Source organism: Canis aureus, chromosome 22, assembly GCF_053574225.1.
Source record: "Canis aureus isolate CA01 chromosome 22, VMU_Caureus_v.1.0, whole genome shotgun sequence".
Classification (NCBI taxonomy): domain Eukaryota; kingdom Metazoa; phylum Chordata; class Mammalia; order Carnivora; family Canidae; genus Canis; species Canis aureus.
In genome coordinates this window covers 3,703,229-3,731,162 of record NC_135632.1, presented here as the reverse complement: position 1 = coordinate 3,731,162, position 27,934 = coordinate 3,703,229, and the positions used below count along the sequence as shown (strand labels likewise).

At 36.9% G+C, this 27,934-nt stretch overlaps 1 protein-coding gene across 1 annotated transcript; it reads right to left on the bottom strand.

Moving 5' to 3' along the window:
* LOC144294277 (uncharacterized) lies at positions 1-27,934 on the bottom strand. Its single transcript, XM_077866071.1, has 3 exons — positions 27,686-27,934; positions 11,066-11,198; positions 1-199 (listed from the first exon to the last, which is right to left on the bottom strand). The coding sequence occupies exons 1-3, from the start codon at positions 27,761-27,763 to the stop codon at positions 75-77; spliced, it is 336 nt and encodes a 111-aa protein (XP_077722197.1). The 5' UTR covers positions 27,764-27,934; the 3' UTR covers positions 1-74.

Genomic DNA, 27,934 nt, shown 5'->3' with positions numbered 1-27,934 from the left:
TATTCTTTATCAAATTATTTATTAGTTTATTACAATGCCAATCTATAGTCTTTTCTTCCTTCTTCCCTTTCTTTCTATATTATTTTCTCCTCCTCCCCCTCCTTCCTCTTTTTCTTCTTCTTCTTCTTCTCCTTCTCCTCCTCCTTCTTCTTCTTCTTCTTTCTCTTCTTCTGCCTTACAAAATTATTGCAGTACGTATCTGGGAAAATAAGTAAGAAACTGTTATATAATGAAGAATTTATCTGATCTTTGATTCCTAGGAGAGAGCTGTAAATCCCTTGGAGTTTCCTGAGTGATAAAAATGTCTTTGTTATTCATGATGGACCCCGGATGACACTTGAGTTATGCAAAACAAGTGACTCAAGGAGGACTCCTAGTTAGCTTCAGGATGGGAGCTGGTCATGCCAGAAAGACCAACCATGTAATTAGAGGGTTGGGGCTCTGAGCCACATGATACCAACTCAATCTGCCAACCTCTGAGAAAGGAGGAGTGATGGGTGATTCAATCAACCATTTTTGTCTAATGAAAACCCAGTAAAAAACAACTCTGGTCACCTGAAGCTTGGGTAAACATCCCTGGTTGGTTATTGTACACTGATGTGTCAAAAGAGTGACGTGTTCTAAAGACATGGAAGCTTCACATTTAGGAACCTGCCAGACTTTGCCCTATGCACTGCTCCCTTCGGCTGGTACTCATTTATATACTTTATCATAAAGCTGTAATCATAAGTATAGTGCTTGACTGTGTTCTGTGAGTCATTCTATTGAATTACTGCACTTGAGGGGACTGTGGGAACCCAGGAATTTGTAGTAGGTCAGAAGTGCAGGTAACCTAAGGACACTGGAGCCTGTGCCTGGTATGTAAATGAGGAGAGAACCATGGAGAACTCTGTCCTTAACCTGGGAATTCCATACTAACTCTGGGTAGTCAGTGTCAGAATTGCATTGCAAAAATAACAGCAAATAACATTTTCATTCAGGCAGTAAAAACCAACTCGATCCTTCCATAGGGAAGAATCTGTTTTTGTCCCATTGATCTGTCTGTTTATTCTATAAGACTTGATTTCTTTTTTTTTTTTTTTTTTTAAGACTTGATTTCAAAGAAGAAATTTCAAACCAATATTCTCCCTGTTAAAGACAATTCACGGTGTTTCATGATTTTACACTCCTATAAGCAAAGATTTCCTTGGTTCTGGACTATCATGGATATATTTTTTTTAATATTTTAGTTATTTATTTAAGAGAGACAGACAGAGTGCTTGAGGGAGAGAGCAGGAGTTGGGGACAGGGTTCCAGAGGGAGAGGGAATGAGAAGCAGACTCCCCACTGAGCAGGGAACCTGACACCGGGCTGGATCCCAGGACTCTGAGATCCTGACCTGAGCCAAAGGCAGACACTTAACCGACTGAGCTACCCAGGTGCCCTATCGTGGATATTTGCAGAGCAAATAGCCTTGGAAGATAGGGATAGAGTTTCCCTGTAGAGTTAAAAACAGGCATGCTTATTGCCCATTATATACGGTTTCTCTAAGCTCAAGATTTTTCTCGGACAATGCAATCCACTATGTGTGCGGTATCACTTGACCTTCTTCAAGTTATCCTGTGGGAATCAGGGCTCAGAGGACTGGCACAAAATAATTTTGATACTCTGGCTTCTGATACTACTGTAATAAAATCTTTTGTCTCAGACTTAGGAGTCTTGTGTCTTCTACTAGCATTTATGAAACTGTGAAGACTAATTTTTTACTTTGCAGGTGATAAAATCTTTGACCCTTCATTGTTTTTGACACCTTAGTCTTCTTGTATCTGCCTTAACAAAAAGATTTCTGGCAAAGCATTATAGCTACTCCAGCCTTATGCTCACCTCATAATAAAGAATAAATATGAATAAGAATAAATATGAACATGCTCTCAGGCGTATTAACTGGTCACATTTCAGGAAGCTAAAAGTAGTTAAGGATCTTTCCTAAAGAGTGACACAGAAAACACTTCAAAAATTTAGTGAGAATTGAGTAAATGTGAACATGATTGGAAATGTTGGATTAATTTGTATTTCTAAACTGAGATTAAAAGGAACAGGGTATAAGTTATGTGATGTCGTGGTTTGGAGAAGTAAGAAATATTAAACAACTTGAGTTAACTTTACCATAAAAAATTTAAAAATGTATGAATGAATGAAGCGTTGATTAATATGTAGGCATTTCAGATAGATAGGGAGAGAGAAGTTTGAGAGATAATAGATATTTAGATGCATAGATAGATGCACGGTTACATAGATATTGTATTTTATTTTTTTTTTTATTTATTTTTATTTTTTAAATTTTTTTTAATTTTTATTTATTTATGATAGTCACAGAGAGAGAGAGAGGCAGAGACACAGGCAGAGGGAGAAGCAGGCTCCATGCACCGGGAGCCCGACGTGGGATTCGATCCCGGGTCTCCAGGATCGCGCCCTGGGCCAAAGGCAGGCGCTAAACCGCTGCGCCACCCAGGGATCCCAGATATTGTATTTTAAAACCAAAGGGCAGCAATGTGAAGAGTCTTTTTCTCCACCCTTCTCAATACTGGCTTTCTCTACTCCATTCACATAACATACTGTGACCATGATACAGTTCCAGCCTCACACAGAGACTAACTGTCCCTCTTAGAACCTAATTCCTAACTCTCATAAGAAATGGACAAGTCCAGGGACGCCTGGGTGGCTCAGCGGTTGAGCGACTGCCTTTGGCTCAGGTTGTGACCCTGGGGTCATGGGATCGAGTCCCACATCGGACTCCCTGTGGGGGGCCTGCTTCTCCGTCTGCCTATGTCTCTGCCTCTCTCTCTCTCTCTCTCTCTGTGTCTTTCATGAATAAATAAATCTTAAAAAAAAAAAAAAAGAAAAGAAAAGAAAGAAAGAAATGGACAAGTCCAGGTTGGGTCAGATGCTCCCTTCTGATCTAATCAACTCTGCTAGAAATTACCATCATGTAGGACAAATGTAACTAGTAGGCACCTGCTGCTGCTGTGAGCATGAGTTCTAGGAAAAAAAGGCATTAGGCAGAAATTTCAAGAGATGTGTGGTAGAGTGAGTAATCTGACGTATTGAAGGAGATGACTAATTATTCCAACAGACAGAACACAGGTGAAGCACATGCCATACACTGGAAAGCCCTGCACTAACTTATCCACATATTTCCCATGTGTTCAGGTTAGGATAAAAGGGAATTAATTCCTGGTATTTATTTGATAAGAAATAAATAATCCAATAAATATGCTAGCTCAGGGTTTCCCACAGCTAGCCCTGTAAAATACTGAACTTAGGGCACATAGAGTTGTAGCCTATACTCACTGAGATATTTCAAAAATGCCAAGTTAAATAAATGCTTTTTAAAACAAGCTTCCTTTTATGCAGACATCTAAAATTCTTAATGTATAAATATTCACTAAGAATCTCCAAGAAAGATACTTAGTATGAAAGATTTCCCAAATATATTTAAGCATTTTTCAGTGGAGCAACTCAGGCTATATGAGCACTAACTACATGCTATCTGCAGAGGAACCTTCCACATAAAATATGAACATAAATGTATAAATCTCTGGACAATCGTGAATAAAATCCTGTTTTTTTGACATAATGGGTTGGGTCCTTCCCTTGTTCTATTTTTAACACCTCTGACCTCATGCAGAGGGGGAAATGCATGTCTCATATATTACAGTGCAGTGTCTATATACTAAAGATAGCTCAAATAAATTGGTGTAAACCCAGTTTCTTTTTTAGCATGAGTCATTATGTTAGGATTTTTAATGTAGTAGTTTGATAGGTACATGAGTTGAATCAGAAAACTATTCATATAAATGCAGAAGAACTGATTGTCAATGCTAAATTGAGAGCAAAAATGTCTAAATGTGTCAACTGATGTTGATGATAAATTTTAATGTATTCATAAATATTTTGGTTGTTACTAGGAGGTCTTTGTTTATGGGCTAGAGGTTATAGCTAGAAAACTAAAATGATGCCTAGAAAATCCAAAATGGTCACTTTATTATAATTCTTACCTATTCAATTTGTAAATATGCGTGCAAGCCTTGGTATGAATGCACATAACATTAATTTGGAACACCTAGAGCTAGAAAGGAATACTATTTCTAAAACTGGAAATTGAGGACATAATACAATTGTCAATATTTCAGACTTCTGTCTTCCTCTCATGAAATTAATTTGGTAAGAGACCCAAGGGGGTCTAATATAGCCCATATTGTTACTAATAACACATCTTCATCTGCATGTGAAGAATGTTTCGGCCAAATGAGTGTCACAATCCCTGCTGGAAAGTTAGTCTCATTGCTTTTGAACAATTATAAGAATCATGAAAACCAAAAACTAGACCACGATTTTTGAAATTGCAATTTTTTCCCTCCAAAGCTCAATGCTCCTATTTGGAATGTGTATCTTTTGCTGGGGTTAGAGTTTAGGAAATTGGACTTTCTGGTACAACTCCTGACTTTGTTAATAAATTACTCTCACTTTCCCAAAGTTAATATATGTGCAGTTCAGTGTATTATTTAGTCCCTTGTTAATCAAGTCTTTTAAAAACACCTACAAAACTGAGAGGGGCAGAGAGCATAGGAGAGGATTGGTACAGAGGGTATAAACAGTACAAATTACTCATTTTTCTCAAATAGCATTCATCAAATAGGCAAGATAAGACCATGAACAATAAAAAGCTGTACTATATAATTAAGAACAAAAAATTTTGATAGTCCAAGAGCTGTAAAAAAAAGATTGTAAAGGGCACCTGGGTGGCTTAGTTGGTTAAGCATCCAACGCCTGATTTTGGCTCAGATCATGATCTCAAGGTCTTGAAATTGAGCCCTGCATTGGTCTTCATGCTCACTGAGGAGTCTCCTTGAGATTCTCTCTCTCTCTTTCCTTCTGTCCCTACCCCTTCATTTGTGCACACTTTTTCTCTCTCAAATAAATAAATCTTTAAAAAATATGTTGTGATAAAAAATAAATCAAAATAACTAGCAAAAAAAGGCTTCTTGGGGAAGGTAAGCCAAAGGTAAACTTTAGGTTTTTTTTAAGAGAGTATGTGTGTATGTGCATGCACACATACATGTGCATGTGAGCAAGGGGGAGGGGCAAAGGAAGAGGGATTCTTTTTTTTTAAGGAGGAGACTTTAAAATATGTTTATATAATTTATTTATTCATGAGAGCTACACAGAGAGGCAGAGACATAGACAGGAGGAGAAGTAGGCTCTCCACACGGAGTCTTATGCAGGACTTGATCCCAACATCCTGGGATCATGACCTGAGCCAAAGGCAGACACTCATCACTGAGCCACCCAGGTGCCCCCAAGAGGGAGAGAATCTTAAGCAGGCCCCATGCCCAACATGGAGCGCAATGCAAGGCTTGATCTCATGACCCTGAGATCATGACCTGAGCTGAAATCAAGAGTTAAACACTTAACCAACTGAGCCACCCAAGCACCCCAACTTTAAGCTTTTAATAGAACTTGAAGAATGATAAAGACAGAAACTTAAAATGGGCGTAATATGACAGAAAAGAGGAGGAGAATAAACATTGGACAAAGAAGGAGAATAGCATGCCTGGATTTGAAGATTATTTTTAAGCAATAGTGGGACAATCAATTAAGTTCATAAGATAAGCCTTAAAATTTAAGCATGGAAATTTGAATTGAAAAAAAAAAAAGAAAATTTGAATTGGTGTGGTAGGAATTAAGAAGACACTATAGACTATAGAGAGTGAACTTTTTAAAAATCTGCCAATTTAAATTTTTTTACCCAAGAAAAATATCTTTCAAAACAAAAGTAAAATAAAGACTTTTTCAGACTTAAAAAGATGAAAGAATTTATTGCTAGTAGACTTTCTACTCTAAGACTATATTAAAAGTAGTCTTTTAAGTAGAAAGAAAATGACACCAGATGAAAATATGAGTCCATGCAAAGAAATGAAAAACACTAGAAAGAGTAAAAACAGAAAAAGTAATTGGAAAGACTTTCTATCTTATTATTTAAATGTCTTTAAAAGATAACAAACTATTCTTTTTAAGATTTTTTTTTCTTTTTAAGATTTTAATCATTTGAGGGAGAGTATGAGTATGTGGGGAGGAGCAGAGCAAGAAGAAGAAGCAGGTTCCCCCCTGAGCAGAGAGCCCAATGCAGGGCTCCAACCCAGGACCCTGGGATCATGATCTGAGCTGAAGGCAGATGCTTACCCGGATGAGTGTAAGTATCCCAATAACATGGGACTGCTTAAAGAAAGCTTAAGAAAAAATAATAGTGTATTGTGTGGGGTATATAACATATGTAGAAATAAACTGTATGACAACAATATCACAAAGGCCAGGAGGAGAGATATGAAAATATACTGTTGTGAGGCTCTTATAGTATATATGAAGTAGTATATAACTTAGGGCAAACTGTGGTAAGTTAAATATGTATACTTTGAACCTTAAACAACCCTAAATATGTATACATACACACATGCATACACACCAGAGTTATACCTAGCAAACCAATAAAAAAAGGTAAAATGAAATAATAAAAAATACTAATCTGAAAGAAGTCAGAAAAGGCAATTAAGAAGAACAAAGAACATATGGGAATATAGAAAACAAATGACAAGATGGTAGTTACACTCAACAATATCAATAACCACATTAATTATTAGTTATCTGATATCTAATATCTATATCTATCTAATATCTAATAGTTAATTATTAGATATCTAATTAAAGGATAGAAATTGGATTTAAGAAAAATCTAGACACAAATATATGCTTCTTAGAAGACAACCACTTTAAATATAAAAACAGAACTAGACCAAAAGTTAAAAGATGGGAAAAAATATATACCAGCTTAGCACTGATCACTAAAATTAAATAATATCAGCTAATATAGGTTTTAAAGCAAAGAAGTTTACCAGGGATAAGAAGTGTTATTTAATAAATGATAAGGGACTCCATTCATTCAAAGAACCTTGAATTATAATTTTTTTGCATCTCATAAAAGCTTTAAGTTACATGAAACAAGACTGATAAATATGCAAAGAAAAATAAACAAATCCACAATTATAGTTGGAGATCTCAACATATCAACCATAATAGTTGATATAATGAGAAGACATAAAACCAATAAGGATGCGGGAGATGAATAACACTATCAACCAATTTGATCTAATTGGAAATTATAGAACATTCCACCTATAAACAACAAAATGCACATTTTTCAAGTGCAAATTAAACATTTGCTAAAATAAACTATAGTCAAAGCCATAAAACAAGCTTTATTTATCTGAAGAGATTCATGTTATACCAAAAAATGTTGTATAACCTTGATGGGATTAAATTAGATCAGTGTTAGTGTTAGTAGTAGTAGTAGTAGCAGTAGTAGAATTAGAAAGATATATTAAAAAATCCCAAATATTTGGAAAATAAATAATATACTTCTGGATAACCCAAGAGTCAAAGAAGAAATTTTGAAATCAGAAAATATTTTGAACTGAATGAAAATATGGGATACAGTACTTAGGGAAAAAATATAGCAGCAATGACTATATTTGAAAAAAAAAAAAAGGCCTCAAATTAATAATTTCAATTTATACATTAAGAAACAAACAAAAAAAAAAAAAACTAGAAAAAAGCAAAGTAACTCAACTTAATCAAAATAAAGGAAATGATCAAAGCAAACATGGATAAAACGAACAGAAAAACAGTAGAGAAAATCAATGAAATTAAAAAAAAAAACTAATTCTTTAAGAAGATCAACAAAACTGAAAAATTTGTAGCCAGACTAACTGATCAAGAGAAGCAAAGTGAAGACATCAGAAATGAGAGAGAGTGACATCACTACACATCCTACAGACACTAAAAGGATAAAAAAGGAATATTATAAACAACTTTATGCCAATAAATTCACCTTAGATGAAAAAAATCATGAAATGTTTACTAACCCTCGCTCAAGAAGTAAATCACTAGAATAGCCCAATATCTATTTAAGATTAAATTTATAGTTAAAAACTTTCTCACAAAATGGAATTCTAACAAATATTGAAGGAAGGAATATTATCAATACCAAAGTCTCTGAGAAAGTTGAAGAGAAAGAAACACTCCTCAATTCATTATATGATGTCAGCACGACCCTCAAACCAAATTCTGAAAAGACACTCCGGAAAATTGCATACTAATATCCCTCACGAACACTGATGCAAAATTTCCAAGCAATATGAAGTCCTAGCCAATATATCCTTGATGGTTAAAAGTAATTGCTCTCTGTGTTCTCTTTTATAGTCAAAATTGGTATATATACAAAGTTAGCCTTAATCTGCTCTTAGAACTTGTAAAGGGATACATTTTCCAGGTTTGAGGCCATTTTTTATTAATTTTTTAATGAAATTTACCAAAGATAAAGTAAGCTGTTCACACAGCTCAATAAATTCTCATGCACTAAACACACCCATGTACCCAAACCCAGATCAAGAAACAAAATCTCACCAGCACTAGAAGCCCCTCTTGCACCTTTCACTACCTACCCCCTCTAAGAGTGACCACTATTCTAAGTTCAAATAGCAAAAATTAATTTTAACATATTTGGTTTTACCAGTCAACTTTTTAAAAATAATCACTCCATTTGACAGTTATTTGGAATTATTCTCCAGACTTTTTGGAATAACCATCCATTTCATTAAAATATATTTTGTATGTATCCCCACTATTTATTTACAGACTATAGAAGTAATTTTTTAAAATCATGAATTATTATTTCCCAGCCTATATATACTTAGGGCAAGATTCATCATTAACGTAAATTCATTTTACAAATAGACTTCCTGATAATCGAACTTCTACAACAGGCTGGTTATATCTAATTGGATCAGGAAAAACAGAACCAACAGGATATAGATGTGCGTATGTGTGTGTGTCAGTGTGTGTACATGTGTAAATATCTAGCACATTAGCCTAGCCAAAAAAACACATAAAATTAACCATCATAGGGTGGAATTCATCCTTTGGGAAGAAAACATCTCCCAACCTTAATACCTTGACCAAGTGAGGACTCAGACCAATAAAGGTTTCAAAAATTAATAAAGGGTAATGTCTTAGTTTTTTATTTAAACATGATACATAATATGTATATATAAATTTAATTTGAATATTTTAAAATACAAATAAAAGTTGTAATATTATCTCTTAGCCAAAGTGGATAGTTTTCTAATTTCCCACTGTGTTGTTTTCTAAATGATACACGATTTAAAAAAAAAAAAAAAAAGTAGTACCAACGTAAGTGAATTTGTGTCTTAGTTTAAACAAATTGGTAAAATAAAATCTTTGGTATTGATTTATGTCATCATTCCAATTTTTTTAATTCATTTTTAATTCAATTTTATTAATCTATACTTAGCCATTGCCTACCTTATCAAGTTTCTTGGAACCCAACCTCCTAATCAAACAATGATCTGGAAAGCCATTTAACTCATGGGAATCCAAATTTTCTGTGAAATATAACTGCTTCCTTTTAAAACATGTAAAATCCCTGTTGTTTAATTATGTTTATACACTGTATTTCTTAAATAAACACCTTCAGAGAAGTCTAAAATTCATTCATATTTAGCCAATGGATATTTTTATATGCTGTATTTTGGGTAAGGAAAAGTTTATTATTTAAATCCTCCAACAAGAGGAAATGGGTCTACTTCGACAACTGAGTTTTAACAAACTCAGTTTCGTTTTTATTAGAATTTCATCCTGAGAAATAGCTGGTATCATTATCTGCTTTGTTCTCCTTGGTGATTCAGTTTCACCTTTGTATTTACAATAGTGGAGAAACACTATAGCCTGAATAGTTTTGGCTTACATTGGGTCTCCTATAATTTCATTGTAATAGTTTTGCTTGGCATCCAAATTCTATGTAAGTCCCAGTTTATATTCCCCTTCAACTGAATAATTACTAGTCACCACATTTCCATAGTCTCTGCCAACATTTTTTCCTTCCAGTGGTACTGGAAAGTAGTTTTTGTTCTGATTGTGTTTGTTTGCCAAAGGCATTTATTAAGATTTGATAAAGGCTCTAAATGGACTACATTTTCTTCAACCGGTTCCACACATATTCAAGACCTTGTCAAGCGAGCCCAGTCGGTTGGTTTGTTTAAATTTAGAGTTGTTTTTTCCCCCCCATTATGTGCTTTCAAGATCTGGAAAGTTTTAAGGGATTGTTTTGCGTGTTTTTTTTTTTTTTTTTTTTTTTTAATCAACTACAGGCTCTTTTGAGAACTACAGATATAGCCGAAATAACTTCACCTGTTGAGGTGTACAGTGTAATTTAAGAAAACCTCAGGCTTTGGACCTTTGAGCCAAATATACTACCTGTTTGAGTCCTGGCCCCACAATCTGCTTACCTGTCTGTGCCCTTGTTGACTATTCTTACAGAAAAGTGTAGCTGGGGAATGGGGAAACCAATACTTACCTAACTTCAAAGGTTGCTATGATTAATACCATACACACAATTAAGTGCTGAATGTTTGTTATGGAGTGCTAGACACACTCCATCTCTGGAGTAAATAACTCAGTAAACTAAACCACTTAGATATTTAGTAAACTCTGTAGTTGGCCAGTTGAAGTAGTCAATGGAATGTTGCAGTCGACATACAGATACTCCTTTAAATTCAAAGAATTTAATTTAGATGAGTTAAATATGCTTAGAGCTTCCCCTAGGAATATTAATTAGGAATTTATGTGTCTTTAAGTTATTCAGGTAAAATAACAGATCATTCTTAACAGTTATTAATTCCGAATTACCATATTTCATCAATTTAAAGACACATTGTTTTCACATCTTATCTTCTATGATATTAGGATGCATTTTACAATATATGACCATAAACCACAGTCAAGTCAGCCAGGTCTCCCCTGAGCATCTAGGGCTCAGCTTCAGCTTTCATATTCTCATCACTTCAGTTGACCTACATGCCTGGTTGATACCATATATGTTCAGTTTAACTGTCTTTTTGAATGTCTTTTAAAAGATTACAGTATAACTCAGCATTAAAACCCCCAAGGTTACCGTGTGTACAGGAAGGCATGGAGACACAGCAGTTGAATATACATTTGGTACTAAAGAGGCAGATGTTCATCTTTGAAGGGATATTCACGATTCCATTTTTTCTTGCAATGCAACAATCAAATGCTTTATAAACCTAAGAAAAGATGACACAAGTATGAATCGTTATGATGGTTCCTTCCTGAAATACATGCAACTGTCTATTGACACTTTCTAATAAGATCAGTAGTTTAGGCATTTTTAAGAAAACCCTACCAAAAAAAAAAAAAAAACCTACAAATTATATTTTAAAAATCTTTAAAGAAATTCCATGTCCTCAACATTTCCGAAAACCCAGAGGGCAATATGGTGTAGAAAAACACAGACATCAGTAACTCTAAGTTGAAGAGTGAGTCAGAAACATTGGTCTCTGAATGTGAAGAAGTTAAAAAAAAATCTTCATTAATTTATTGCATTCATATTTTCCTTTTTATACCTAAATTAGAGTCATAAATGATTTTTTAAATTATGTTAAAAGTCTTAAAGAGATCTTCCAATAAATATAAAATAAAAAATCTAAGTGATCTAGAAAGATTGTGTACAGCTTAATTGGCTGCATTGTTTTCTTCTTTTGTGAGCTATAAAATAATAGCATGAATTAAATTGATGAAAATATGATAAGCATCAGTAACAGCAGAAACCAGTACTTCTTAAACTATCCGTGGTAAAGGGCCTAATTTTACTAATTTCTAAGCCATTATAAGTATTTTGTAAAGTTCAAAAAAGTGAAATTAAGAAGAAAAAAATATAAACTAATTCTTTTATTTTTTTTAAGATTTTATTTATTTACTCATGAGAGACACAGAGAGAGAGGCAGAGACATAGGTAGAGGGAGAAGCAGGCTCCCCATGGGGAGCCCGATGTGGGACTCAATTCCAGGACACCAGGATCATGATCTGAGCAAAAGGCAGACGCTCAACCACTGAGCCACCCATGTTCCCCTAAGCTTATTCTTTAAGTTATTAGATACAACAAATCGAAAATTACTTTGTCAAATGCTTTAAATGTTTCCCGGTGCTTACTGTCACTTTCTGTAACTTTCTGAACTTATCTTGCCCTGGACCAGTAGCAGCTTGTGGACCAGCAGAGTTCATAAACCACGCTTTGAGTGTTACTGACCTTTCCTACTCTAAAAGTGATTTCATCATTGAACTGTCAAATACTCTCAGTGATGCCAGGTGGAGTTCAGAAAAAGATGAACTTTAGGTTTTCTTTCTTAAACCCAACAATATGATGTCTTATAACTGACTGAACCTTATGTACAATTTATAAAACATTGGCACCAAGGAATGCTTCATTCCAGCCAAGTTGGCTGCATAATTTCAGGCTTTGGTGCACACTCTCTACTCCGAACACATACGCATATTGGTAACAGAGACAACAACAACAAAAACATAGCCCATCTCCAAAACAAGATAAGCATTTTTATTGGACAGAAACATAAAGCAAAAAAGCAGGGACAAAGCCAACAGGCAACAGCAGCCATGGGTTTAGCCATGCTGAGAAGGGGGGCCCAACAATATTTCATGCAAGAAGCCAATGGAAATTCTCACTTCTCAAAGCCAGAGGCTGGAATGAGGCTCCTGCTCTCGTGAAAAGAGATAGAAATGGTTCAGACTCAAATTCCAAAAGAAGCTGTGAGTGTGACAAGGCAAGGGTGCAAAGGCAAGGGTGCAAAGACTCCATGTTCTTGCCAAGGCCTGGACCGTGCCTCCTGCTGGTTCCTCAGTGGAACTGCGATGTCCTCTGCTATGGAAGTGCTTCTGTGTCCATGCTCTCTCGGGAAACCTCTCCACTGACCTGAAAGGGAGCTGGGCGCACGCTTTTACTCTTATTTGACAAATGAGAACACTGAGGCTTGGAGAAGTTACCAAGGATGGCGCAGCATTCAAGCAAGCATCAAAAGCAGAACCAGGACTCCTACCTGTGCTATATCCAACCTACAGTGCTTCTGGAAAACACAGCGTGAGATGTAGAGCATGGCTGGAGTTAGAACTGCTAGTAGAAAATGTCCTTTCTTTGCCAATTCCAGTATTTTTAAATTAGAACTGAACCAGACATTACAATTTGTGGCTGTGGGGATATTTCTCTCTCTCATACCAAAGGATGTCAGTATTTCCAATAAAGTTTCAATAATAGAGGGAGCGGATACACTTTGCCTGCTAGGTTCCTATATTGGTTCCCGGTTGATACTATCAAACTCTAAAAGGAGAGAAGGGACCTTCAAGAAAGGGAAGGAAGGATCTTCATATACCGTTAGGTGGAGAGAACCAGCAACGACATGATCGGAAGCCTGGACGAGAATTGTCAAAGGGTTGAGATAACATTTCACAAAATTTCCAGACGTCCTGGAATTTTCAAAATAGTCCCAACTTCATATAACCTTATTTCTTCTCATTGACATTGCTCGCCAGATTACGAATGAATGTGATTTAACACCGATGCTCTGTGTAAATCAAGTCACACACACACACACACACACAAGTGCATACAAACCTGTCAGGTCTTTTGACCTAATTTTTCTTTTAATTTAGAAGCCCTGGGAGAGCTCCGAAACCATACTACTAAGTAAAGGTGATTTGTGCATCAGCGTTGAGCAGATACGCAAGTTAGCACAGGAAACCCAGGCCTATCCCAACATGGGAATCCTGTGCACTAAAAAGCCACTCTCACCTTGCCCAAGTTTCTAACAAAACTCCCTTTGAACTCTACCTCCAGCAAACTGTGAAGAACTTCAACAAAATATGGTTATGCTTTTTAATTTAAAAAGTAAATAAATAAATATATATTTTTATATAGAGAGAGTTGTTTTATTATTCAGTGTTTCTTCATTCCTGTTCTGACTAGACATTAAAAGCCATGTTGTATGAACTGTGAAACTTTATGTGTGTTTATTTTTTTTAAAGATTGTTATTTATTTATTTTTCAGAAAGAGAGAGAGAGAGAGTACTAGCAAGGGGAGGGGTAGAGGGAGAAGCAGGCTCCCCACTGAGCAGGGAGCCCGATGTGGGGCTCCATCCCAGGACCCTGGGATCATGACCTGAGGCGAAGGTAGACATTTAACCAACGGAGCCACCCAGGCGCCCTAATTATGTTTAAATGTACACGCTTCTTGCATATACGTACTACTTCACATGGCCTTATATGGCACTTGGCATATAATTCCTTGTTTGCACTTCAAGGGTAAGAGAGGCTATGTGGTTATTTCAGTGCAAAGAGTAGAAGGGTTGGAACTGAGCACGTCTTGATTCCCTGAACTGTGGATAAAACACTAGAAATGCTTATTGCCTCTTCTACAAGAGATCTGGAGCATCACCCCTAACCCTGAAATCCATTAAGGCAAAGATTCCACACATATCAACCCAACTAAAAATGCTCTGGGACAATCTGTTTCTTTCAAGGTTATAAACTAGGGTAAATAGTGAAGAGACTATTGAAATGTCCTAGTTTACATCTTAGCAATTAAAGAGTATCAAAAACAAACCATAAAATGCTTAGGAGACTTACATGTTTAGCCAAGCACTTATAAATTGAGGGGGTTTTTCTTTTTTTGATTTCTAAAATAGGAATTCCTCACATCATTTGAGAGATGGGAAAATGGTTTTATTTTTAAATTATAAATTTAAAATTTATATTCCTCTACTTGTGTGGCTTTTCACAGAATCTTGGTGAGTGGAGCCCCTTTTCAAATTCCATTTGCCTAGACTAGACTCTGGCAAGAAAAAAAGAAAAGGCAAGTTATAACACAGGCTTATTCCCAACTAATGGCTGACATTAATGTGTTTCTAACTATTTAAATATCCAAGTGATGCTTAAAATCCCTCTCCACGAAATAAAATAAAATAAAATAAATATATAAAAATATAAAATAAAATAGATAAATAAAATCCATCTCTACATGAAAAAGAAACCTCCCAGAACTCACTCAATATTAGTCCTTTCCTGAAAATGATGTCTCCATTCTTGCAGATTATCCAGCTCCAAATAAGCCATCAACTGCAGCATGCAGATACACAGTTCTCGTTTGGGAGTTGGCATACAAATTTAGATTCAGGATTCCTACTGCTTTGAAAACCATTGAGCGGTACCTGCCAGCTGACGTTTATAGGTATATCAGCTGGAGAGCTCAGGGTGTTTCACTGTGACGTGAGCACAAGAATTATGTCCAGTGACCTATGAAGCTGCAGAAGTGAGCATGACCGGAGTAGGGCGTCTTGTATCAGATTTTGGTGAACTCTGAAACCGAGCAGAATGGTGGTTGCTAGGGGCTGGAGGATGAGAGAATTAGGGAAGAATGGGTCAAAGAGTACAAACTTTCAGTTATTAGATGAATCAGTTCTGGGAATCTAATACGTGGCGCGGTGACTATAGTTAACGTACCGTGTTGGATACATGAAAGTTGCTGAGAAGCAGATCTTAGATGTTATCACCACACCCACACACAAAGAGGTAATCAGGTGAGGTGATGGAGGTGACAACTAACCCTCATTGTGGTAATCATATTGCAAAGTACATGTGTGTCAAATCACTGGTTATTTTTCAAAATTAATCTTTTATTAATTGACAGTGATACATACATAGAGTTTCCATGAAATTTCTTTTGACAAGATATTGAAGTCATGATCAAAAGCTAAAGTTAAAGCTCCTTTCCTGATGCTAAACGTGGTCATTTCCTAACAAATTAAGATGTATTTTGTATTTTAAATGTGAAAGTAGAATTCAATCAACTGGAAATGAGTCTACACTGTTTATACCTTTCGTGTATGTGAATGTCTTTTGTTGGTACTTCTTTTGATTGGTTAAGCTTATTATTTTCTTTTTTATTGACCAAAATTGGAAAATAAAATTCACAATGTAATACAAAAAAAAAAAAATACTGTACACCTGACAAACACTGTTATATGTTGATAAAGTGTTAAAAACTTCAATTGGTAAAGGGCAGCGTTTGATAGTGTCTAAAAGAATAGGGACACCATCAGATTCGAATTTTACAGCTAACTGGAGGCAGCTTGAGAACAAACTTGGGGAGGGGTGGGGAGGGTAGATAAAGGATGGACTATTTAGCAAATCTAAGTGAGAGGTGGTGAAAATCTTGTAAAGAAACACACAGAGAGATTTTTAAGGAGACAGAATCTAAAAACTCGATCATAGATTAAACGAATTGTTGGATGGAGGAGGGAGGGATCAATGCTTTGCTGATTCATTCCCTAAACCCCATCATTATCAATGAAACCAATTTGCAGATGAAACACCTGAATTTGCAAGTGGATGCCTACGGGGAGGGGTAATATTTCTAAAATTTAACAACCCCAGATTGCACAGCCCAGGCACTCATTCTGGTTTTTGAACACCGAGCCAGAGCCAGGGGTACCTTCGCTTTGCCAGGTACTAACCCCTTCACTGTTGGATCATTGAGAGATCCAAGGGATTCCTGAGGAAAAACTGGGGTTGCCCGGGTTGTGGTGGCAAAGAGTTAGGGGGTTCAGGACAGTCTCTACTAAACAAGCAAGAGGCCTTCCAGCACTTTAACAACCGATGTGGCTAAACATTAGCTTTGGCTACGGCAAAGAGCAACACTGGCAAGCCTGGAGAGAGGTTTATCCCATTTCTAAGGAAATCGATAAGCACACAAATTCACTGGAATTCTCATCTGTGCATCAACCCAGCATTTTCTACCAGTTGGAGTCACGGTGAAAAAGAAAAAAAAAAAAAAAGGGTTGAGCGCTGAGAGACCCAGGTTGGAGTTCTAGCTCTGCCCTTTAGTATTGTATGACCTCAGGCAAATATTTAACATTTCTGAACTTCATTATTTTCTTTTATAAAATGGAACTAAGAGCATTTACCCTGGTACCTCCCAGGGATGGAGCGTGGATCGAGTAACATAATATATACAAAAGAGCTTTGTCAATCGTGAAGCTCTCAGTAGAAGCTGGTTATTGTTTCAATATTAATGCTGTAACCTGAGTTTCCCTGGGCTGGCGGGGGCTTAATGACATGGGAATGACATTCACTGAAGCTGCGATGGGTAGTCCTTGCTCCCACCTGCTCACTCAGGATCTCAGGCCCTGGAACATTCTCCTGCGGGCCCAGCTGAGCTCTGAAGCCAGTCCGGCCCTCACCTCCCCTGCTGCATGACAGCCCCTGGCTGTGATCTTGGGGGGCATGGCTATTGCTTCCCTTGATTCAAACCAACCCCTTCCCAGGACAGTGCAGTCACCAGAGACTATGCACATCGGTGCCTCCATCCTGTCCCCTCGGCCACTGCGGTGTCCCACCAGGCCCTGGGCTGGGAACCGCAGCCGCTTCCTGCTGGGAACATCCACTGAAGCCCACACAAGGAGAGGGGAGCTGTCCTGGGTCTCGGGTGGTAATTCTCACCCCCAGCTGTACACTGACTTCTCCTGGGAAGATTTATTTTGTCTTATTTATTGGACAGTGGCTTGTTTCTCCATTTCCTAAACCAGTTCTTTCTTATATACATTGTTTGTGTAAACTATGCTTCTCTTGACATCTTTTTTTTTTTAAGGTTTTATTTATTTATGAGAGAGAGAGAAAGAGAGAAAGAGAGAGCCCACATGAGTGGAGGGGAGGGGCAGAGGGAGAAGGAGAAGCTGGGAGTCCCATGAGATGTGGGGATACATCCCAGGACCCTGAGATCATGACCTCAACCAAAGGCAGAGGCTTAATGGACTGAGCCACCCACAGGCCCCTTTCTCTTACCTTCTTTACCATAAAGGAACTAGAAAGTTGTCTTTTTTTTATTTTCCCCTAATTGAAATATAGTTGACATGCAGCGTTACATTAGTTTCAGGTTCACTGCATAGTGATTCAACAACTCCAGACATACAAAAATCCTGGGGAGATTTTTAAATAGCAAAACCTAGTCCTTTCCCCCATTAAACTAATTGAAGCCAAATCCCCAGAATTAGAACCAGGGTATCAGTATTTTTAAAAAACACACAAGGGACTCTGATTCGAGTGAGTGTGGAGGGCCCCCCTTTGGGTGGGGGAGCGCCTACCTGCCCCTGCCATGTTTCACCCGTTAAGCCACAAAAGCTGGGCAATGTGTGCCACCCCCCACCCCAACCTGCCTCGAGGGGCTTTCTGGAACTGTGCCAGAACTTCTACACTAAATTTCTCTTAACTTTTCCAATCTATAGTAATTGCATTCACTCAACTTTAAGAAAATGCTGTTTTATGTGTATATCATACTTTCACCTTACTTTATATGTATATTTTATAATGTACGTAAAGAAATAAATGTATAGTAATCCTGTGGGCTCAAAATATTTTATTGATTTGGGGTATGGGATCCAAATTTTGTAGACCATCATCTTTCTGGTATCCGTGACACACCATAGTTTCTTAGTGTAGAGTTGACTTAATTTTTTCTAATCTAAAAAGAAACCTTAAAAAAAAAAAGAAAAAGAAAACCTACAACTCGATTATTAAATGGCTTCATATACAGATTTTTAAAATTCATAAAAGAGTTAAAGTTCCTACATAACAAAAGTACTGGTGAAAGCCACAAGCTTAAAAGGGATTTTGTTTGCTTGTTTGTTTGGGGGTTTTTTTGTTTGTTTTTGTTTTTTGTTTTTTTTCAAACTGGTCTCCTGATTCCAAGACCGGTTTGTAACAAATATTTAAATAGGTTATATTTAAATATGAAATATTAATACACATAGGTAGAAGACTTTTTAAAATTTCGCCTGTGAAATAAAGATAATAACTTTAAAAGTACACAGAGAGACTTTCTCAGACGTTTTCCAATATGGTAGTAAAATGCCAATGTGTGTTTTGCTAAGTGAAAGGTCGTCAACCACAGGACTTTTTTCCTGTCAGGATGATTTTGTAAACAGCTCCCTCCTTATTTAAGCAACATAAAAATGTTCAGCTAAGTGACTCATCTCTACTACATCACAGAGAGATTTTTAAAAGGCTACAATTACTAATACAAGTTCCTTGCAAATAGTTTTACACACGCACATTCCTTTTTCATTCTACACTGTGAATTATTTACACCACCATACAAAATAAGTTATTAAAGCAAAAACAGTTCTAGAAAGCCTGAATGGTCCTATTATAAAAACCTTGAATTTTATTGGAAGGTGGAAAAAACATTTCCTGTGATTCTCTAATCAAAACTCCCTTGGGCCCCATCACAGGGCCTTTCAAAGGCAGCCCTGAGCATTGAGAGGGGGAAGCTTTGCCCACAGGAGAACCTCAGCTCCCCTTTGTTTAGGAAGTGATGACTGAAGTTTAATTCATTGGATCACATGGCCTGGAAACGCCGTGCCAGCTTGGATCTTACTTTGAGTTTCCTTAATAAACTTGGTGTGTTTTAGTTCAAAGATGCGGAGACCTGTTGGTAACACTTTGGCAACAGTTAGCAAACTATATTAAGGCTTCCTTCAGGCACCTCAGGTATAACCTACAAGAATTCCAGCTGTTTTCCTTTAGTCTACTTTTCTAGAGCATACATTTCTCCCATTAAAATCTATGTCAAAAAAATAAAAAACAAAAAATAAAATCTATGTCAAAGAGAATTTTTGGGGGGGGGTAAAACATGCTCATTAATTTTCTTTTATCTAAATATCTACTCAGAGAAGGTTGGTTGTCTAAACTCTTCAAGCAGCTCCTCATTTGAATGTCAAGTTCCTTTCTAGATTTAGCTAATGGGTCCGGAATGTAAACTTGATTTTGGTTGCTAAAAATTTTTCGTTGTAGATCTTTTCACTCTCATAATTTTGCCCTAAGCTAAGTTTTTTTTTTTTTTTTTTCTTCTCATCCTATTTTCCCTGGTCATTTTAGAAGCTGGATTTTTTTGTTAAAGTCTTACTGTTTCTTCATTATGTATAGAGGGTATTTTATCTTACATTGGCCAACAAAGTCATTCCAAATCTCTCACATTTATGTATTCCCTTTTGATGAGAAGTTATAATAAACAAAAAGCATCAAAGATTGTGCTTTCATTAGGCGGGGAACTCAGTTTAAAATAAACTATGACTTAATGAAAAAGATAGACTTTTTTTTTTAGTTCTTTACAATAAATTCTGTTCCAGTCTGTCTCATTTTTACATAGATGGGACTTTTTCAAGGGTTAGTCCCATGAAAGTCAGTATTTTGAAAGTCCATAAATAAATAGCACCATAATTTTTTTTTAATCAGTCTAGGAACTGTTAACCTTCTTCACAGAATCTATTTTCCACATTGCTTAACATTTGAGCAAAAACAATTAGAGAAGAAAGTTTACTGGAAAGCAGGAAATAGGCATTGGCTCATAACAAATATTGCAAAATCAGAATGATGCCCAACATTTTAAAAACCTGCAATAGTTAATGACTATGGCAAAGGTGCCAACAATGGGCTTAAAGATGGAAAGATAAAGAAGAAAAAGCATCTTACAATAGTTAAGTCTAAAGAGTAGAGGGAAAAGCAAACAGGCAGGCTTCACAAATAGCATCCCATTACTCATTGAGCTAATTTTGAAAATTATACCTTTGAGCTAATTTTGTGAGGAGAAAATACTTTAAGGGATAATTTTATATTTTCACTGATCCTTTCTTCATATCAAGAACATACATACACATGATATAACAATGTATAACCTTGAGATTCATGAAAGTAGCATATATATAAAAGTTCTAAGCAAATAATTTAAGAAGAGGAAAATTACTGAAATACACATTAGGCAATTATAGAAGATATGTTGGACATCATTTATGAAAAAGCCAACTAAATTATATCCAACAGTGTAATTCTAAGACTGACATTGATTATTGGTGGTATTGGTTATTTGAATTACCAAAAGTAAGATATTACCATTGATGGGAATGTAGTAAATATAAAATAAAAGGGAAGATATTTTATACAGTTTCGCCAGATGAATGAATAGTATCAACAATAAAAGAAAGCACAAAATTAGAGCAGATTGAAGCAACAAAGAAAAAATGAAGGAAAATCCATAGCAATCTACAAATATTTGAAGGATAATGACAAGAAATTACTTTTAACCATTGTTTTAAAGAATTAGGTACATTACATTGGATTTAGTTTCAAGCAGAAGATATACAAATCATCGTTGTTGAGCATCTTTCACATTCTCCGTCTCAATTCAATCTCAAGAATTTCAAAAACGAAGGGCTATTATCTCTATTTATTTGATAAAACAGGACATTGATGGGCTAACAAGTTGTCCGAGCTTTAACATAGTTGGAAGCAAGCAAAGTATTTGAATTCAAGCTTATCTGGCTCACAGGTCACTTTTGGAGCTTCCAACTGCATTTGATAAAGCCCGGTAGATCCTTAAGTGTTAAGTGTGCCAAAGGGCAAGAGGGAGGGGTCTAGGGAATTTGGGTCTTAGATCATTGTTTCCTCTTTAAACCAAATAGTTCCACTATTGCCTGTTTTGTACTGGAGATCTGTGTGAGATTTTAATAAAAACAAACAGGCAAACAAAAACTCTCCAGAGAAAGCTTCAAAGATGCTCTACTACACAATGCTGCCTCTAGCTCAACTTTCTGAAGTTCTAGACTAAAAAAAAAAAAAAACCTGCAAAAATGTCTAATTTAACTCTTTCTCTAGAGGTGTTAAAGTGGAAAATAGATAATTGTATTTTGAGAACAGAGAACATTTCTTCCTTGATGTAGAAGAATATAAAACATTATCCCTCAGGTACTTTCTAGAACAAGGATGACACATTTAGATCACCCAAATCTTTGGCTGTCCTGGCTAGTCAGTCACCACTGAGTCAAACCAGAGTCTCAGAATGCTTTCCTACAGAACATTCCCAGCAGTTTGAGTAAATTAGAGATACATGAACCATTTAATTTTATTTATATGCCATCCTTTTCCAAAAAAGGCCAATAAAAAACCCAGGGCGCCTGGGCTTGTGAAGTCAGTTAAGCCTTTGACTCTTGATTTGGGCTCAAGTAGTCATGGGATCCATTCCTGCATCAGACTCTGAGCTCTGCAGGGAGCCTGCTTCAGATTCTCTCTCTCCCTCTCCCTCTACTCCCCCCTCCCAGCTCATGCTCTCTCACTCTCTCAAATAAATAAATCTTAAAAAAAAAAAAAAAAAAAAGACTGGTTTTCTGTAAAAAGCAATAGATTAAAAAAAATTTAAGAAGCTATAAAGGAAAAAATAATACATCCTGAAGAAATTTACTTTTCCCCAGAATCAGTGTTGTGTTTTTTTTTAAAGGCTTCAACCCGAATTTTCATAATAAAAACATCTCAGTTGTCCCACTATAGCCGTAGAAAGTATGAAACTGCAGATTGTGTACTGTTTTCTCCTTCATTCACTACCTGTGACCCAAGACCTACCCTTCCCTTCTATTCCTACTTTCACTGGTCTCTATTGGACCACTAAGCTCAAGCTAAATAGAAGGAATAGAAGAATGAACATTTCTTAGTCCTCTTGTCAACTTGCAGATGTATAACCCCTCTAGAATCACAAGACTTGAAGGTTATCGCTCTCCAAATCTCATAAATGCAATCAGAACAGTCTCAATGTAACCACCAGTTCTAAGAGCAAATTTTTCTAAATCAGGGCATGAAGAAGGGCATGCTGGAAGAAGAAAATGTTAGGGAAACCATGTGTTGTGTCCTCATCCACATTTTGCTTAAGCGTTCTCCAGAATGAGGACATGGCAGGCAGCAAGATAAAGCAAACAATGACAGAAATGTAAAGACTGAGGGAAAGAGCAAGACTCTTTATTAAATCTAGGGGTCAGAAAAGATAGCAAATGCTATTCCCTCTTTTCCTTTTGCAAAAAGATATAAAACAGATTGAAGTATTAGAAACTTCATTTGGTGAAAAGAAAGAATTTTAAAAGATAAAAAGAAATGTGGTAGACGTTAGGGGCAGATTTTTTTTCCTCCCATTCTACCTTTTGGGAGTGGAGGTTGTGTGATGGGAATTTACCTAAGGCATTTCCAAGCTTTCAGGAGCTTTATGGGTCTGGGGAAGCGGGTAGAGAGAGAAGCAGGAAGGATGTGTGTGTGTGCAAAAAAATTTATGGAAGGCCAAGATAAAAGCTCTAGATGTTGGCAAAAGAGACAGAGCTTCAGCTTTTCTTTTTGCTTGTCCAATACAGTTTATCATTAGAAGAAAAGGTAGAGATTCCAGGAGAATGTCTCTCCAGAAATGGAGAGGTGTATCAAGCAGGAAAAGCCACATTATGCTGCAAAAACAACAAAATCTTATTGGTTTAAAATACTCAAGTTTTTGGTGCGTGTTCAATCTACATATGCACCTACTCTGCTCATAGTATACAGTCATAGAGCACCCATCATACCACACATCCTGATGAGTGTCCTGCCCTCAAACATGCCAGGGGGAAAGAGAATAGTAAAAGTTCTTGTGTTGGCAATTAAGTGATTTTCCCATAAGTAACATACATTACTTCTGCATAAAAATTATTAACCAAAATCAATCACATAGTCCCACCGAGCCACAGTGGAAATGAGAAGCAATAACCCCATGTACCCAGAACAGGAGATAACAGGAAACTTTAGGAGAATAGCACTAATAACTACTTTAAGAGGACATCCTTGGGTCTCTCAAAACCCTGAGCAAGTCCTGTGGAGTCTCATTGTAGGCCGGAGGAAGAAAACTCATAGTATTGTTTCTATTTGTATGTGGGGAGTTTAAAACAGAAGTAACATACAATATAAAAAAAAAAAAAACCCTTTTTAAACTTCCTGATTTATAATAAAGCTTATAAATACTTGCAGCATGTAAATATATATGTATATATACTTATATGCCATATGTATAAAGCAAAGATATAATAAATTCTAAATGGACTGGCTTGGGGAAAATCCACACGGATTTACTCAAAGATATATATTATTAAACATTTGCAAATTAATTCAATATTATTATTTTAAAATAAATATAAGAACTAGTTAGGGCAATTATGTATTATTGGAAATAGGCTTCCAAGGAGCTTCCTCCAATAGAAAAAAAAAAAAAAAGAATGTATTAAGGACTAAGTTCATGTATTAAAAAAGTGAGTTGCAATTTTCTCTTCCAAAAAGTCACAGAGAAAAAAAAAGTCACAGAGATGTCAACTGTATAACAGTTGGTGAAAGGGAAACACTAATACTAAGTTGTTATACCTCTGAATGAATGTCAGTACTATCTTTCCAAGTCCTTAAGAAAATGACGTTACTGTCATTATTCAAAAAAAACTCAAGGGAAAATACTCCATACAAAATGCCAAATAATGAGATTTAGCTTGGATATATTGAACTTAAATAATCTGAATGTAATACATCCCAAACATCTAGCATGTCATAGTCAGGAACGTCTAGACCCAATGATGTCTGTACTATTGAATTATTGATTTCGTGGCAGCCCAACTTTTCCTTGGACCAAGAAAGGTTCAGATAGCTTACAATAAATCTATGTTTGGGATGTACTTCAAAGAAATAAAATCTAATCTTCATTTGAAAAGCAATGGAAGCTTTATCAATGTATCTAAGGTCATAAAAGACACATTGATTGTAGTTATTCATTTTTGCTGTATTTATGCTTTAATTATTATTTTTCTATTGTGGGAAAAATAAATTAGGCAACCTGGGATATCATTTAGGGTTGTTAGGCTGCAAGCAATAGAAAACAACTCCAAATAAGAAAAGCAGAAAAAAGAATTTTTTGAAAGGATCACAGATAGTTACAAAACCAAAGAAAAACATGCACTAGGCTTAAAAACAACAGGAATTAAGGCATTAGGAACTAGACCAAGATGTAGGAGTCAGTCAGCCATCACAGGATAAGGAAGCTTCAACCAATTTTTATAAAAGGTGATTTATTTATTTGAGAGAGAGCAGGAGCAGGGCAGAGAGAGAGAGAAGCAGACTCCCCAGTGCCCCAGTGAACAGGGATCCTGATGGAGGAGTCCCATGCAGGGCTTGATCCCAGGACCCTGAGATCATGACCTGAGTTGAAAGCAGATGCTTAACTAACTGAGCTATACAGGCACCCCAAAGCCCTAACCAATTTTTAGAATTTTACTTCATTCTGCTCAATAGTCATCATCCTGGAGGTGACCACTGATTGGCCTTAGTTTAAGTCACACTCCCATCCCTTAGCTAGAGAGGGTCAAGATATCCTGATTGATTGCTGTATTAGTCGTGAACACTAGGGAAGAAAGGTAATTTTCTAAAAAGAATTTGGATTGTTTTTACCAAGTCAAGATAAAAATAGCACAATGAATATCTAATAAAACAAATATCTGCTATAATAGGATATATTCTGAAGAGTCATAAAGTTAATAAGTTTTAAGAGTGCCCACAAACTTCCACAAAAGTGAAAATGTTGGAATTTGAATTCCAATCTCACCCTATTTTCTATGTAAGTGCATGTGTGTAGTAATTATACATGTATATTTGTATATTTGTGCATAACTCCAAGATTTGTTATAAAAAAAAAAAGCAAGAATCTAGCAGGAAGCAATTAGCTGTATATATACATATATATATATATATGAAAGCCTTCAGAATACAGGTAGTAGAAAGCAGGATCTGAATTATTTGAAGTTAACTTTCAGGTACAAAAGCATGAAAAGATAAGACACGTTCCAGAGCGTGCAAATAGTGTTGACACTGACACAAGTTGTGTATGGGAGAGATGGGAAATCAGATTCGTAGCAGGGAGACCAGATGATGAAGGACTTTTCTGCCAGGAGTTTGGATTTGTACCATGTAGGCAATGAGGCACCAGTAAAGTTTATTTAAGGATGACATGATATGATCAGATTTGTGTTTGTATGTTTATTTGTTTAACTACTGGTGGAAATGTGTGGGATGGATTAAAGGAACAAACCACAGGAAGTAGGAGGCCTGATGAGGCAACTGGCAGTGATCTAGGCAAAGGTTATAGGGACCTGACCTAAGATAACGGCACTGGTACTAGAAAAATAGGGATTGTATTAGCTTTTCTTTTATTTTTTTAAATATTTTATTTATTTATTCATGAGAAACAGAGAGACAGAGAGGCAGAGACACAGGCAGAGGGAGAAGCAGGCTCCATGCTGGGAGCCCAACGCGGAACTCGATCCCAGGACTCCAGGATTATACCCTGGGCCGAAGGCAGGCACTAAAGTGCTGAGCCACCCAGGCTGCCCAATTAGCTTTTCTATATAACAAACTATCCCACAAAACTTCGAGGTTTAGAGCAACCACTATTGATTTAGCTCACTGTTTCTTAATTGTGGTGTGTGTTGGGGGGAGTGTGTCCCCCACCAGCACCATCAGGGGACATTTGGCAGTGTCTGGAGATATTTCTGGTTATCACAGTGCTACTGCTGTTGGTGAGTAGAGGCCCGGGATGCTGCTAACCATCCATCACAGAACACACCCCAAGAATCTGCCAGCCCAAAACATCAGTTGTGCTGAGGTTGAGAAATTAGTTTATGAGTCTGAAGGTCATCAGTTTGGTCTGATCTTAGCTGGGATTCTGCTGACTGGGGCCAGACTGCCATCTCGGTGGGCCTATGCATGCACGTATCTCAGCCAGCTGGCAGCTGAGAGCTGGCTCATCCAAGGTGGCTCTGGTGACCTCCTCTCTGACCCCCGTCATTTCCTATCCTCTAACAGGCTGGCTAAGAGTTGCGCATGTGGTGGAGGCAGGGTTCCAAGAAACTGAGAAGACATGTGTGAGTCCCCTCGAAACCCTGTGTCAGGATGCACACACTCTCTGCCTTGTTCTACGAGCTGAAGCAAGTCACAAGTCTGGCCCAATTCAAGGAATAGAGAAATAGACTGAGCCTCTTGATACGAGGGCCATAAAGAACCGTGATCATAGACGACTGTTGGGATAGTTAGGAGATGGAATCAAAACAAGTGGTGGTTGCTGGTAAAGAGAGACGTGCTCACATTAAAATTATATTGACTTGGGATCCCTGGTGGCTCAGTAGTTTGGCGCCTGCCTTTGGCCCAGGGTGTGATCCTGGAGATCCAGGATCGAGTCCCATGTCAGGCTCCCGGTGCATGGAGCCTGCTTCTCCCTCTGCCTATGTCTCTGTCTCTGTCTCTCTCTCTCTCTGTGTTTCTCATGAATAAATAAATAAAATCTTTAAAAAAAATTATATTGACTAGAGGTCCATGGATAATTGACTCCTGTTTTTGGCTACCTACCTCCCCACTATGATTCCTAGAAGAAAAAATATATATACACAGAGGATGAAGCAAGATAAAAATGACCCCCTTTATTTCTGTCTAGAGATGTTGACTCAAAAGCCAGCAGAGGTTTGATGAACCATCTGTTTCCCTGAGGAGTTCCTCTTACCAAGTAAGTTCAATCTTAAAAATCTACAATAAAAGCAGGATGAAAGACCTTCTATCTCTAGTCCATTCAAATATGCAATGTTTTCTCCAATGTGAAGAAAGTCACATGTATGGAGAGGGAAGGAGGCAAAGGAAGAAAAGGTACGATAGGGAGAAGGTATGAGAGTGAGACAGAGGAGATAGGAGAGGAGACATATGGCTATAAGGAGGCTTCCTGGGAGCTGTCACTCAGCCCTTGAAGGGAAGAACACATCCTGAAAAGACCTCACTCACGTACACTATGCTCACCAAGGCAAGGTCAAACATGGTGCTCCTGAACCCAATCTCTGGCCGTGTTTCTTCCACAAGAGAAAAACTTCTCTTCATCCCGATCCCCTCTTTTCTCTTTTGGAGAAAGCAGGGAGAAAGAAGCTATTCGGCGTCAGCTTAGCTGTAGGACAACAAAAAAGGAAAAACTTGAGATGACTCCTGAGCTCCAGACTGGGCACCTGCTGAGTTTAATCTGGATGAGCATAGATATTTGAGAGTCCTTCAGCA

Bases quoted from the DNA above. Each gene is read 5' to 3' on its own strand.
- LOC144294277 (XM_077866071.1), bottom strand. From the start codon at position 27,763: ATGAAGAGAAGTTTTTCTCTTGTGGAAGAAACACGGCCAGAGATTGGG. The intron at 11,199-27,685 runs GTGAGCATAGTG...ATCTTTTCTTAG, and splicing joins CCATGTTTGACCTTGCCTTG to GTTTATAAAGCATTTGATTG. The intron at 200-11,065 runs GTAACCTTGGGG...TTATTTTCCCAG, and splicing joins CATGCCTTCCTGTACACACG to ATACGTACTGCAATAATTTT.